The sequence below is a fragment of the Callorhinchus milii genome, unplaced genomic scaffold (assembly GCF_018977255.1).
Source record: "Callorhinchus milii isolate IMCB2004 unplaced genomic scaffold, IMCB_Cmil_1.0 Scaffold1, whole genome shotgun sequence".
Taxonomy (NCBI): domain Eukaryota; kingdom Metazoa; phylum Chordata; class Chondrichthyes; order Chimaeriformes; family Callorhinchidae; genus Callorhinchus; species Callorhinchus milii.
In genome coordinates this window covers 87,940,976-87,956,349 of record NW_024704742.1, presented here as the reverse complement: position 1 = coordinate 87,956,349, position 15,374 = coordinate 87,940,976, and the positions used below count along the sequence as shown (strand labels likewise).

Genomic DNA, 15,374 nt, shown 5'->3' with positions numbered 1-15,374 from the left:
CGTTAAAATGTTACATATGTAGCTGAAACATTTTGACATTTAAATCTACTCAATCTCATAGAATTTGTGTAGATATCAAAAAGCAAAAATTATAAGGGGATTGTGAATGAGATAATAAACTAGTGCTATAATGGCAAGTGTAACTGTTCTTTCATGAGGGTTCGACAAGTCGTGATTCATGAGTATCTTTGGCACAAACAAGTTGTAAAATTCAAGGAATCAAAGTAATGCGTTGTCTGTCCTCCCGTTGGGAGGACATCCCAGCGCCTTGGGACGTCCTCCCAACGTGAAAGGCGCTCTATAAATGCAATCTTGTTGTTGTTGTTGTCCTGTTTATTTTATCATGTTAGTCCAGTGGTTGTAGAGTAAAGTCTGCAATGTTTAAGCCTGCATTGTGTTAGTCTACACCGGTGCAACCAGCTACTTGGATGGCAGTGCTGCCCTTCCACGAGTGGAATGTTCCTTTATAGACCTGGATCACCACCATTTTTGTTCTCCCTGAAGGTGATTGTCATAGTGAATCTTAGGTCTGCGAGTGACTTTTAAATTATTTTATTAGTAATAATAATAATCCTTGTAATAGTGCCATATTACGTCTCAAAGTGCTTCACAGATAGACTCTGAAGTGGATTGATTGTGTATTTTGTGGGTGAAATGCAGCAGCCAGTTATGCACAGCAACGTCCCACAAACAGCCATAGAGTGAGTGACCTTTTTTTTTATTTTGGAGGATTGTTGGCCAGGAAACCGGGAAAGAGAAACTCCCTTCTCTTTTTGAATAGTGCCATGGGATCTTTAACATCCACCTGAACAGGCAGATGGGACCTTGGTTTAACATCTCATCCGAAGGATGTTTTGTTATTTAATATTTCTTTCTCAACATTCTTCCAAAGAGAAGCAACATTTTCTCTTTCCTTAGACAAAAAATAACTTTAGCAACGAAGCTTAGCCCCTCGATCGTTAAAAAGTTAATTTTTAGCAGGGGAGGGGGTGGATTTCTGTCCCTTCTCACGATTAGTTGAAATTTTCTTAAGATAACAAAATGTCTGAAACGCCTCCTTTAGTGGCTACAATCACTATCACATTCACCTCTGCTTCGGGGGAACAAAGCCGACAGCCATCCAGGTCTGAAAAGGAACATTCCACTTCCCAGGAGTGGAGTGCTGCCATCTAGTGGCTATTTATGTTGGTGTAACTACATAATGCCAGATTTAAAACAATGCCAATGTTACTTATCTCGGTACCAAACAATGAGTATGGCAATATTTCTCTATTAGGAATAATTTAAACTATAATTCATAGACATCAATTCACGTCTGTTTAGATCCCTTTTTTAAAACTGTTGGCATCTTGCAATGTAACAGCTGAATGGTGCCGCAGGCACTGTTCCAAATCAATGTCTGTAGCAGAGCAGTGCGAGATGGCAGCCGAGAGTTAAAATGCCACCACCAGTATAATGTTAGTGAAGAGCTGATAAAACTGTCAGCTTATGCTAAAATTATGAGGACTGTCCAGTGAAGCACCTCAGAGCTTGTTAATTCTTTCACATCTCGTACATTTTGTAATCTAACAGCTGAATGATGCCGCAGGCACTGTTCCAAATCAATGTCTGTGTAATGTTTAAAGTGTTCGCTTTGCACCATCTGCAATTATTATTTGCAAGGTAAAGCCGTGTGTGTGCACCTTCAATTGTGTTATTGGAGTTTGGAATAGCCTCACCTGCTAACAGTGTTATCCAACTATCATCTGCTGCAGATAGACAAACTTCCATTTACAATAAAAATGTAGAAGGTGAGATGGGGAACTGTAGACAAACACAGAACAGAGAAAGGGAAAGAACAACATAGGTGGAAGTGCATCCCAAGGTTATCATGTGTCTTGAATTTCTGATGGTTTTGATGTACCATTTAGTTCTGACTGTGATGCTTTCCAGTGTTATCTGAACCCCTTGATGTGTCAATGTGCTGGTGCCTTGTCACCAAACTCCAGACAGCATGTCAGTCCTATGTGTAATGTGCTGCCAACCATCGTCTATCTCCACGTTCCTGTACATGTACTAAGTATCTTGTCTTTTTACTTTCCTCGAAGATGAAGGGAGTGAAGTTGACAGCGAGATGGATGAGGAATTAGATGATTCTGGAGAACCACCGTCCAAAAGAGAAAAAATGGACATGAACCAGACACTCCAAGGTGCCTGCGCTCAATCACCCCTCGACAACAGCATGCAGCAGGACCTTCTGATCCCACTTCATGCTGATCAAATCATTACCAGTGTGTCTAGTGCTAGGCACTGCACCTCTGCCGGAAGCACATACACTGCAGTCTAAACAATGTCATGAGCATTGTTTGATTATTTTTTTTCTTGCTTTTTTTGCATCAAGTTTGAAGTCTGACACTGTACTGGCTTCAGCTAATGACACGACACGTACTGCTATGCTGGAAGTTACTCTGGTACATTAATTGAATGAGTGTATATAGTTTTCAGATCTTTTAGTCCTGTGTTCACGGTGTTGACTGACTGAAGGCGGGTTCTCTGTGGTCATGGCAGATTAATTTGGATGAACTTCTAACAGCTGAAGTTGTTTTGTTCTATTTTTGACTGAGAATAATATATTATATATACTTCAGAATACACTCACTCAGCAGCAGAATTATCTGTAGGTCTAGAATTCAACAAGATCCTGGAATGTCACTGCTCATCCTATTTTTGTTTTGATCTTCTTTGATGGATTGCAGAAGTGATGTTCTAATTGCTCTGTTCATTGCACTTAAAAGGTTCCAGTAGGATTACATTGTCCATATCACTCTTCAAAATAGGTACAGGTGATTGTGTTTTGCAAGGATCAGGTGAATTTTAGATCACTTGAGTAAAACCTAGTCTTGATGAATTCTTTAATATGGGTTATATTTGGGGGTTGAAGGTGTGGCATGGTTATCAACAACAATATTCCTGACCAAAGTGTATATTTGTTAAATAATGTATTCTTGTGCCTCACCACCACATATGCCTCAGATTCTGTGTAATCTTCCTGTTACCTCAAGGATTAGTACAAAACTATTTGTGACTACAGCAACTGAAAGAATTGCAAAATCCTCCATAACTTAGATTGTTTCTGCCCCCCCCCACCCCAACCACACACACACATACACATTCCTCCAAGAAGGCTTTAGATTTTCATGTTACACAATGCTTTCCACAAACAACAAATTATTTTGAGTACAATCACCCCTACTCTACACACACACATACACACTCTTATCATCATCCCTCCTGCCATCCATTAGCCACTGATCTGAACAAATGAGCAGGATGTTCTGATTGATTCTAGTCCTGAAACAATTTACTTCAGTACAACAACAATGTTCTGACCACAAACATTTGACTATTGTACCTAGAAATGGACGAGTCTATTCTCCAGCTTCATGGGCTTGACACTTCTGCTGTTGAATGGTGCGATTTTGAAATATATATTGACTGAAATTGAAAGCCCAGGATTCGAGGCAGTGTTCATTGTTACCAGCCTCCTAAACTACTGTATTTAAAAGCTATCAAATGCATACAGTACATTTCAACAATCTCATGCCTTTGTAGAAAGTTTGATGGAATTTCCCTATGGAACATTTATAATGCTACTGATTTGCATAGATTTGCAGCCATATTTAGCAACTAGTTTAGTTTAATTAAAAACAATCTTCATCAAGGCTGCAATATGTGGAAAAGAAAATGTTGCATTTGTTTTACTTGTGATACTTTCTTAAATTGAGTCTCAGTAGACCAACAAAAAGTATGCTGTTTCATTATAGTCCTATGTACCTGTTAATAATGTTAGAACAGACAGAAGTCAATTCATTATGAATCATTTTGTCTGTTTTGCTGTAGTGTCTTTAGCTGCTATGAAAAGACTTCACTCGGGGTTGACCAATACCAACTGTTGCCAATACAACCAATATTTTGTTTTGGGCTAATATTTAATGCCAGTGCTTTCCCCATCCCCATAAAATTACTTTGTTAAAGAGCTGAGATTTCAAGTCATTTGGACTTCAGTGCTGGGAAATTGGATATGTAGGCTTGATCATAAACAAAGTTGAGAGATCCCTCGATTTAGTTAAAATTGTAAATATCTTGATTTTATTATTTTTTTTCTTTAAGCTGACGTGACTGTGGGTCAGCACCATAACGTCAGAGCTGATTCCAGTCAAAGTATTGGTCGACCCCTATGTCTAACTGTGGAACGCAAGGAATGTAGCACTCAGCATAGTCTTGGCAGCTTTACATTGAGTTTTCTGTATGTTCCGTGTGGCTGTCCAGAATGACTAGACCAAAAGTACTGTAGCTGGCACACCTCACACATACTCATCAATTCTGTAGGAACAGATTTGGTAGGCAGTTAAATGCCACTTCAGGAATGTACGTCAGGGATTACTGTACCTCGGCTATTACACAGTGCCTTAAACAGTTGTGGAGAGAGTTAATTTTTGTAGTTCAGCAAGGTGTGCCTGCTGTTTTTCTATTGCCCAAGGGGAGCTGTGGAAGAGAAGCTGAAGAGATGATTCTTAGTTAAAACCTATGTCTTTGCTCCCATTAAGAATGAGTATATTTGTTTAATTAAGTAATTTGAAGATCTGCAATGATTGGGAATTTTGACACTTTGGAATTGATAAGGAAATAGCAGCAGAGCTAATACACAAGTGCAGAAGTCACCAATTAGTGTTTAATGTTTGCTTCGCTCTTAGATGTGTTGCAAAACCGCCAATGCATCAAGTAACACTTGGTAAAGATGTCCACCAAATCCCCATTGACGAAGGTAGTGCAGATTTTTCATCCATGCAACTGCCTGAAATATACTGGGAGTGTCTTTGATGTTCCTTTTTGTTTCTGGGATTTGGGCCCTGGAGAGCTGGGTGTGCACTGGTGCAATCAAACACATTATAGCTAATCCTCCATTGCATGGCACTGTACAACATTCGTAAATTAACTAGCAATTTTCCCCTCCATTTGCACATGAATGTCGTGTGATTTGTTTTCTTTGAGAGAGAAGGAATAAAGGCAGTTAGTGAATAAACATTTTGCGGTGTTCAGAAACACGCCCACCTATTATTTTTTTAAAAACTGAGATTAAAAATAGCAGAATCTTTACATGTCATTCTTTCCATCTATTTTCAAACAAGGTCCAGATTCAGCGCTGCTCCAATAGACAGTACCTTTAATTAAAGCTGATTCATTCATAATTACTTCCTAAATTGTTGAGGCATGAAGAACAACTTTAAAAATTACATCTTAAGGGGTTCTTTGTTTTTTTTAAATAAGTAAAATGTGGATGCTAAAATAGGTAGATATAATAATTCTTTGTGTTCATCCAAGGCAAAGCTATTGGGAACCTCAAGTATTCAAAGCATTTGTTTCTAAACCAAAATATAATGAAAAATAAATATTAATAATAATAATCCTTGCCTTTGATATAGCTCCTTATCATATCGTTGAGATGTCTCAAAGCGCTTCACAGAATATATTATAAAGTTATTAATATTAGCTTGCTTCAAACAAAGTGGCCTATCATACAGCGATGGATATATGATAGACCCCGATTTTCCCAATGTTAAAAGCAGCTTCGAACAAACATACTCATTCTATTCAATATCATTTATTTTAGTGCTGATCAGCACCAAGAGTTAAGTTGGTTGCCAGACAGTTTCAGCTACCCCTTGGGGAGGGGAGGGGGAGGGAGGGGGTCTCCTTAATTCTGTTTTTTGTGCTTTAAAACCAAACTCCAAAGGTTTGTTTTCTGAACAGATTTCAAGTCTTAATGATATTTAGCCAATTTGGGGTACACTTTACATAGAAATTCTGTCCCCTTCATTCTTCAAAAAAAACGCGCGTTACCGTTTTATGTTTTACACTAACATGCTCATACTGTTCTGGACCAAAATGTGTTTATATGCTGTATCTAAGTGTGTGTCTGTAAAGGTTGAAAAATGCCTTTTTCATGTTTTGTTACCTTTGTCCTTTCTTTCCCCAGTGTTTAGTTTGTTGTGCTGAAGATATATTTGGATTGTAATGTGCAATTTAGAGAGTCAGTAGGGGGCTTGGGGTGGGGCTTCACCTATAGATCCTGTGTTGACAGTAAAATGTAGTTCTGTAGAACAGAACACACACTCTGCTCTGTTTGATCAATAGACTCATTGAACATTGCTGGGGATGGACATTTTACCTGGTATAAAAACTGGAATTGAAGCATGACCTTTGTGTTGCCTTTCAGTACTGAAGGGATAAAGGTCCACTGAATTGTTCTCAAACGTGAAGACTTATGTTTTTGGCAGTAGAAGTGCTTCTCAGTTTGCATGCCTTTTTTATATGCTGCTAGTTAGTGGGTTTTGTTTTTGGTGCCAGTTAGGAAAACCCCATTTTAATTTTCTCGCACTTTTTCCTGCTTATACCATCACATTTCAAAGAGCCACTTACCAAGTGAATAATAATATCAGCCTTTTTTTCAATGATATATAGAACCGAGTGCAACCACATTCATTTAAAGCCTTACTGCAGGAGTTCTTAATGTGCTTAAAATTAACGTGCTTCAACTTTCTTGCCAAGCAGCGTGGAGTGATGTGGACTACAGGAGCACTGAACGGTGATAACTTTGACACAGTCACAACCTTGTGATGTTAATAGTTATCACATCTTTTGAAGTTCAGCAAATACTAGAAGTTCCCAAAGATTTTGGTTCAGCTCGTCCTTGGTGAACGTTTAGGTCATTTGGGAATAAACTGAAATGAATCTACTGAGAAATATAAAAATAAGCTGTTTTCATTTATTTCCGGTTCTCTCATCTCCTGTAACATTTTCGCTCTTCAACCCCCCCCCTCCCCCCAATTCTCGTTTACCTCATGTCCACGAGGTTAGGCAGGTAGCCTGGTCCCAGAACTCTCTTGATATACACTCCAATCCCATCATTCGGAAATATGCAAGAATGCATTGGATTAGCTCTTCCCTCAATTTGCCATTCATTCCCCTGGGAAGCATCTGCCATTCCCTCCAAACAGCCTACCAGATCTTGTGATTTCTTGTGAGGAACATCGGTGACAGAAGGAGTGGTGGAATGGCTGTGGGACCCCCCACTTGATGGCACAGTACAGTAACTATTACCATCCATTTTACTTTAGCGTTCCATCTTCTTAAGGTAAGAAATTGTCCCAAATTGCTTTTAGGGAACTTTCATTAAACTAAAATGTTATCCGAGGCGAGATGAAATCTATTGAAACCTTTTTTTTTAACCGATACAGGTCTTTGGATTTAAAAAAACATCAATTTGCTGTTTACAAAATACGATTGTCAAGTCTGCTAATTATCTTCTGTTGAATCAATAGACTTGTTCAATAGTGCTGGTAAAGTAGTTTTTTGAAAACTAGATATGAGGTTTGCTGCTGTAATTGCATCACTTAGTTGGGGTGTTGAATGTGTTACCATGGCGACTGAATTCCTGTGAGATTCATGGCACAAGATGAATCTTCGTCTGAACCCACAACCAGCAATTATTCTCGTGTGGATGCAAAAGCTGTTTAAACACTTATGTGGCACCTTTTCATTAGGTTTGTCTCTAGTCATTATGCAGGGATCAATCTACAGACTGTCGGTGTGTATTTTTTTTGCATCGTTTCACATACTCCGGTTATCTGTTTGAGGATGAGTTGCAGAAAAAAGATTCCTAGAAGCCTTTGCAGAAATATTTGAAAGTCGGTTTATTTTATTTTTCGTTAATTCAAAGCCATAATACCTATCCTCCTGTAATACCCATCCTTACCTCCTCGGTCAATCTCCTCCATAACTCCCCCTTTATTATCCTTGTCATCTCCCACAGTGCCTCCTACTAGTCCAAGTCCCTCTGGTACACCAGCCATCTCTACTCTCTCAAGTCACAGGTACGTGACCCTGCACTCATCTGGCAGAAATCCATTGCCAGATTTGGCTGGACCCCATCAAAACTTACCATTCCGCCCTCACTTTCTATTCAAAGATCATCTTGAAGGCTAAGGCTCCTCTTCACCACAAACCGGCTCCTTCGCCCACCTTTCCATTCCTCACCTATCTTCTCCTTCAACTCCAAATTTGAGGCAACAATGCTTCCTGGAGTCCCAAATTTAGGGGATGACCTCTGCTGCTTCTACCCTTTCTACTGAGCCCACCTTCCCTTCCGGCCTCCACTTATCACTCCCTCCATACTTTTGACCTCATCTCTCACCTCCATTATTTCCCAAATGAAACCCACCGCCTTCTCCTTTGACCGCATCATCCCCATCCTAAAAATGTTTTCCCTTGATCCATGTCTGTTCTCTTAACTACCATCCCATTTCTCACCTTCCTTTACTTTCCAAGTTCCTGGAATGAGTCTTTGCTTCTCAGCTTCGCTCTTTCCTCTCCCGCCACTCCAAGTATGAACCCCTCCAGTTGGGTTTCCGTGCTGCTCACAGTGCAGAGGCAGCCTTAGTCAAAGTTACAAATGACATTCTGTCCATCTGGACCAGGGCGCTCTCTGTCTCCTTGTCCTTCTCACTCTCTCTGCCGCCTTCGACACTATTGAACCATTCTATACAGAGCTCCAACTTCATGGTTCTGTCTTTGTCCGGTTTCATTCTTACCTTTCCAACTGTCTCCACTTTATATCCTCCAGCCCTCACACCATCATCTCCTCCAGCCCTCACACCATCATCTCTGCCCCACCCTCTGGAACTCCATCTCACATTCCCTTCACCTCACTCTCTCCCTTTCCTCCTTCATGGCACACCTCAAGACCCTCCTTTTCAACCATGCCTTCGGCCACCCGCCCTGAACCCAAGCCCCCAGTCGTGTCCTAATTCCTGACTGTTCAATGCCTTGGAACATCCTCCCAACATGAAAGACACTTTACAAATGTAATTTTGTATTGTATCTTGTACTATATCATGTGTGGTGTTCCTTGGGGCTCTGTCCTTAGTCCTTTCCTCTTTAATATTTGCATGCTGTCACTCGGTGATGTCATCTGCAGGCATGAGGCTAACTTCAACATGTATGCAGATGACACCCACCTCTATTTCTGCCTCCACCCTAGACTCCAGAGCGCTGCTGTTGTGACGTGTTGTCTTTGTCAGATGTCAAGTCCTGGAATAGAGCCAAATTTCTCTAGTTGAATGTTGACAAGACAAGAGGCTCTCCTGCTTAGCTCCCATCAGCGTCTCCTTACCTCAGGTACTGACAGAATCACTATTCATGGATCCATTCTCCACCTCACCAAACCAGTACATAGCCTTTGTGTTTTGTTGAACCCTCAACTGTCTTTTAAAGCCCATCTCCGAGCCATGACCCATTCTGCCTTCCCTATCTGCCACTACATCTCCCCTCAGGTCCCCGAGACCCTCAGCCATACTTTCATGATGTCCAGGCTTGACTATGCTAATTCTGCTCGCCAGACTTCCCAGCTCTGTCCTCCACAGGCTGCAAATTATTCAGAACTCTACAGCTCATGTCCTCTCCCGCATCAATCATTGAGCCAATTACCCTTTGTTCTGACGAAGGGTCGTGGACCCGAAATGTTGACTCACTTTCCTTTCTTTATAGATGCTGCCAGACCTACTGAGTGTTCCCAGCGACTTCTGTTTTTGTTTCAGATTTCCAGCATCTGCAGTATTTTGTGTTTTGTTTATTAGAGTAAAGGAACTTTGCGGTATACAAGGTCATACAAGGCGCTATAAAAATGAAAGCTGTTTCTTCTGTGAAGAAAAACTTCCTGGTGTCTGCCCTAAAATGTACCTTCATAGCCCTGAACCCACTTCCTCTTGCCCTGCTGCCTTGATGTATATGAAAGAATTGTTCTTGGTTTATTTTCTCAAACCCACATCTTATATATCTCTACAAGTTCCACTCCATTGCTTCTCTTTTCAAAGCTGAAGAGCATTAGCTTATCCCATCGTTATCTCACAGCTCATCGCATTTAGCACTGAGGATCAGCCTCGTTTGTCTCCTCTTGACTGTCTCTAGAGCCTGGCAGCCCCCTCATGTTAAAGCAGCTAAAACAATACTAGGTACGGTAGGTACCAACCAACAAGATCACTACAGCTTGAGCATAGCTTCGGGGGAACACTGGCCTCGTTTAAAATTCAGCTTGATGCTGTGATAGTTCAGTCTAGCTCATTTGATCCAATGACAAATTGTTCAACCTTTTTCCTGCCCCCAAAACCCTGTGCCCTGTCAGTTTTGCCCTGACACCCAATATGATCAGGTACTTAAAATTTCAGGCAATCTCGACTGATTTCAAGACTGCAAAGGATTAAGAAAAGAAAGGACCAATGTACCAAATATATCAAAGCTACGTGAATAAATCAACCTTGAGGAGAAATGTGAGTGCCTTTTAAAAACGCTTGGTAATGTTGTGCCTAAACTGTATGTGTCCACCGCAGACTGCAAAACAGCACTGGCTCAGTGCTTCCTTGAGCTCCACATCATCCACTTTTGTTCGTAAAATGAGTTTTAATCATTTAAAAGAGAAGCACGTTGGGAATTATTGACCCAGGACCCCAAAACTTGTAAAGGGAGTTAGATGTCTTGTACCATTACTGGTGTGTTTCAGTCGCCCCTTGTCACAGTGCTTTATACTTTGGAACAGGCAGTCTGGAAGATGTTCTCTCCCTTACGTAACATCATGATCTAGGTCAGTGGAGATGCAGTGCTCCCCAGTCATGATTTTACATCAGGGAGATGTTCAGTACAGAATGGCTGCCCCCAGACTGCCTTATGACAGTAACAAGAGATGATTAAAAGACTCCAGCAACTGCATGTACATTTCTTTATAACACTGAGCAGGGCAACTCGGATGAGCATATTTCCTTCTCAGACACATTTTTGTTTTCAGTGCCATTTTAGAATTCACTTCCTAAGTGGCAGCTTTGAGTATTTAGATGCACAAGCACAAAAAAAGGCCCAAATTGTGGGGGGATTTTTTTAAATTGCTCTAACTACTTCTGAACTGTGTGAATAAATTATGTAAAAGATGAGATTGTTTTCCTTTTTTTGTAGAGAATGTATTGTGAGATTGTGTAATGTTCTTTTTCTGATTTTTTTTGAATGACAGCTGCATATAGTTTTAATTATTTAAACACCTTTGAAGAGGATGTGATTTTGAATAACGTGTTCAATTATGTAAATACGTATTTCATGCTGTGATTTTGTGAGAAATGTTTTATGAAATCTTTCGATATATCATGACCTTTATAAATTGGTTGAGGCAGACCGATCGTACGTGTGTGAAAGATTTGTACTGTGTACTGTACAATGACAGGACCTTTTTGTAAACAATAAGAAAATGAAATCTTATAGCGTGTTCTTACATGTAGACAAGCAACTAGTATATACTGAAGACACTTGTGTAGAAAGTTTTTTCTTAATATTTCAGACTTGAACTCAGGCTAGCTTTCTTGTTGTGTTTCTATAAGCTGTGGCTTGTCCGTAAAATCAATAAAAAATGTTTTTTCTTGTTTATCTCCTGTGCTCAATTTGTTCTCCTCAGCCTCCCCTGATAAAAACCGCTCACTTCTCCCTTCTCTAAGGGATAGAATCAAATTTATATAATACAATTTTACATTTATACAGCTGCTTTACCCCCTCCTCGCTCCCTCCCTTCCCTCCCCTCACCATTTCCCCCTTGCTCGGGTCCTGACCCAACTGTACAGCGCCTTGGGACGTCCTCCCGATGTGAAAGGCGCTCAATAAATGGAATCTTGTTGTTGTTGTTGTTGTTGCTTTCTTTTTACAAGGAGCTGCCAGGGCACTTTACAGTCCCTCCAGGCTTGGCACGTGAGCTGGGGCTCTTGACGGTGTATTTATAAGTGATCGTGGCAGCCAATTATGTCTCATAAACAGCTATGAAGTGAATGATCGATTTTATCTGGCAGATTGTTGGCCAGGACTCCAGAAGAACTCCCTCATTTTGGGGTTATCAGACATGTGAATGAGTGTCATTCTACTGTGTATCCTGTATGCAGTACCTTGCATTTATCTGTATTGATCTTCATTTGTCCAAGTACATCAAAATTATTCACTGATTTGGCAGGAACCCCTTGACATCACCTTGGCCATTCACTTTTTAGCTGTTTGTGTGAAAATTGGCTGCTTTGTTTACCTAAAAAATACAGTCCCACCACTTTAGAGTACATCCTGTGAAGCTCTTTGAGACGTCCTCCCAATGTGAACGGCGTATCAACTACAAGGATTATTATCATATATAGGGGGTTGTCAAAAGAGTCGTTGACTTCACATTATTCCTTGTGTTGAAACATCCTGGAGCTCCTCACAGTTTTAAGAGTCTGTCCACAAAATATATCAGTCCCAAGTGAGAAAAAACACCACCAGTTATTGTCTCTGTCTCCATTTAGCATCTGAATGAAAGAAGATTGACTGGTGTGTAATTCATCAGTTTATCACTAATTCTGCGACAGTTATGAACAGATATGACTGAAGCTCTTTGTTAACAAAAATGAATGGTAAAATTATTTCAAAACTATTATATGAATTTACAGTGTCTATCATTTATCGTTGTCTCTAACACAGGGGAGACAGTCTCACTAGATTTCACTCCACCTGATACTTTGAATGAACACATTGTTCTTCCCTCCCGTAAAAAGCACTTATCATTGGTGTTCCTTGCAGCTACAGTGTACACTTAATAATCTGCATTTTACCCTGTACCAGTTGATAACAGTTTTGTCTTTTGGCCAGAATGATTGCAGGTTCAAGCCCCATGTCTGTATTTAGAACCCATGAAATTGAATTAATAATAATCCTTGCATTTGATATAGCACTTTACCGTGTCTTTGAAACATCTCAAAGCACATCACAGAATGTACTGTAAAGTGAACTGAACTGTTTGTGGCTGAAACGTACAGCTCTGCCCATTGTAAAGTCTCAGTAGTTTACTTCTACGACACTAACATTTCCCAAGCACACAGCACGTCCATGTCTCCATTTACCAGAGCAGTAGCTGATAGTAGGATCGAGAACATTTCCACTGGGAGGGAAAAAAGAATGAGTCAGCCTGGCCTGACCTGTGCACTTCCTGATGAATGATCCAAAGTGACAATTGACAGGTTAGGGGAGGTCACTGGGCACCTGCTAAAGCTTAAAATACCAGGAGAAAATAACTCAGAATAAAAATAAAGCTGTTGGAAAAAACATCCTAAAGTCCAAAGCACGTTTGTGAAATGTCTGCCAGTGAACACAAAGCTCATCTGACAGAAAGGCCTTCTCGAACCATAAGATAAATATCCAATGGTTGTCCAATAGTCCAGTGTGCCTTTGCCACTCTTCCTGTGCCTTTTCCATACTTTGCCTGCTTTAGAGAATCATGCAAATGTCACCTACAAATGAAAGCAATCACTAGACTGCACAGTAAATCCTGTGAGTTGCTTTGAGATCTTTCGATAATAATAATAATCCTTGCATTTGATATAGTGCCTTATCACATTATTGAGATGGCTCAAAGCGCTTCACAGGATATACTGTAAAGTGGATTGACTGTGTATTTTGTAGGTGAAACCCGGAAGACAGTTGCGCACAGCAATGTACCACAAACCGTTATGGAGTGAGTGACCAATTTTATTTGAGGGATTGTTGGCCAAGACACCAGGAGAAGCTCCCTTCTCTTTTCGAACTGTGCTATGGGTTCTTTAACATCCACCTGAACAGACCGACAGGACCTCTGTTTAATGTCTCATTCGAAAGACGGCATCTCCGACAATGCAACAACCCCCACCCCCAGCACTGCATTGGGATCGTCATCCTAGACTGTGATTCCGAGTCCATGACCTGATAAGGCACAATATATTGATAATATATTGAGGATGAAATTGATAATTTATTTGCATTGAAAATTAAATTGATAATTTCCAGACTGGAGGTTGCAACATGCGTTGGTATTTTTTTGCACATGTTTGTGTTTGGCCTTGCTGTGGTTATTATGTGGAACAGCCAGAAGTCATACTCTTTGTCCCCATCAACGTCTTCAATCCTGCGGATCTGAACTCCACAACTTCCCTGGGCTCTCCCTCAGACTCACCGAACAGTGTGCAATCTAGGCACCTGGCTCAATCCCCAGCTGTCCTCCACATCTGGTCCCTGACCAGGACCACCTTCCTCCACCTCCGCCACATTTCCTGCCTTACCCCAAATACAGCCAAAACCCTTGTGCATGCGTTTGTGACCTCCCGCTTGAATTACTCCAACACACTCCTCGCCGGTCTCCCCAGCTCCACTATTCACAAGATCCAGCTCATTCAGAACTCTGCCGCCCGCATACTGACCCGGATCAAACTCCGTACCCACATTTCACCAGTTCTGTCCAGGCTCCACTGGCTCTCCATCACCGAACAAGATTCAAGATTCTCACGTTCGTGTTCAAATCCCTTCACTCTCTGGCACCTCCCTATCTCTCCGACCTCCTCACTCCCCAATCCACCATCCGGTGCACCTCCCCCGGCTTTGAGACCCTACCTTGCATGGAGGGCGCTATATAAGTGCAAGTTGCTGTTGTTATAAGTTATAAATCCCAGGCACCATTTGCCGTGAGTTAAGTCTGCGATGATCACACAGGGAGAAGATTGTGCTGATCTTTCTCCTTTATTTAGTCAAAGTATGGCAAATTTAATTGCTGGTTTATAGTTGGATTGTTTCCATTTGGTGAAACAGTTGATGAAATGGGATTTAAGCAGCACTACGTTCATTCTGTCAACAAATGGAAAACACACAAGAAACACATTATGTGTCCCACTAAACAGTAGTGAAGTGAATGATCAATCAATCTGGAGGTCTCGTGGCCAGGACACTGAGGAAACTCTTCTCCTATTGGTTTGTGACCCCGAGACAAGACTGCTACAAACTGAGCCATGGAGGCATCTGTGTATATCCTGTAAGTTACAATATACACAAATAAGGCGTCAATCAGTAACCAGCTAAGATGAGCCTGCCCACTAGGAAGACATCTACCATAACAACAATAATAAACCTTGCATTTGATATAACACCTTTAACATCAGGAGGACGTCTCAGTATTTAGTGCAGTGACTATGCATTTGCAGGGGAACGCAAACAAGTCCTGTAGCTCAGTGGTTAGAGGCTCGCCTCGCAAGCGAGAGAACCGGGTTATTCCGGCAGGCGAAACCTTAGGACACATTCCTTACTCTACACCCTCTGTTTACCTGCATCAATAGGAACACGGTTTTAGTCGATTGGAAGATTGCTTTCCAGGAGTAATAAAACCTCCCCAAAAAATGTGGTCACTCAAACCACGACTGTTTGTGGGATACTCCTGTGCCCAATTGGCAGCCGTGTTTCACCCACAAAATACACAGTCAATTCAC

General features: G+C 41.0%; 1 protein-coding gene across 1 annotated transcript in view; it reads left to right on the top strand.

Annotated features, from left to right (window-relative positions):
* rfx3 (regulatory factor X, 3 (influences HLA class II expression)) overlaps positions 1–2,326 on the top strand; it is a 148,123-nt gene extending 145,797 nt beyond the window's left edge. The window contains exon 18 of the mRNA XM_007892606.2: positions 2,088–2,326. Within this exon, the coding sequence (XP_007890797.1) occupies positions 2,088–2,326 (239 nt within the window). The remainder of the gene's footprint in view (positions 1–2,087) is intronic.
* The last annotated feature ends 13,048 nt before the right edge of the window (positions 2,327–15,374 follow it).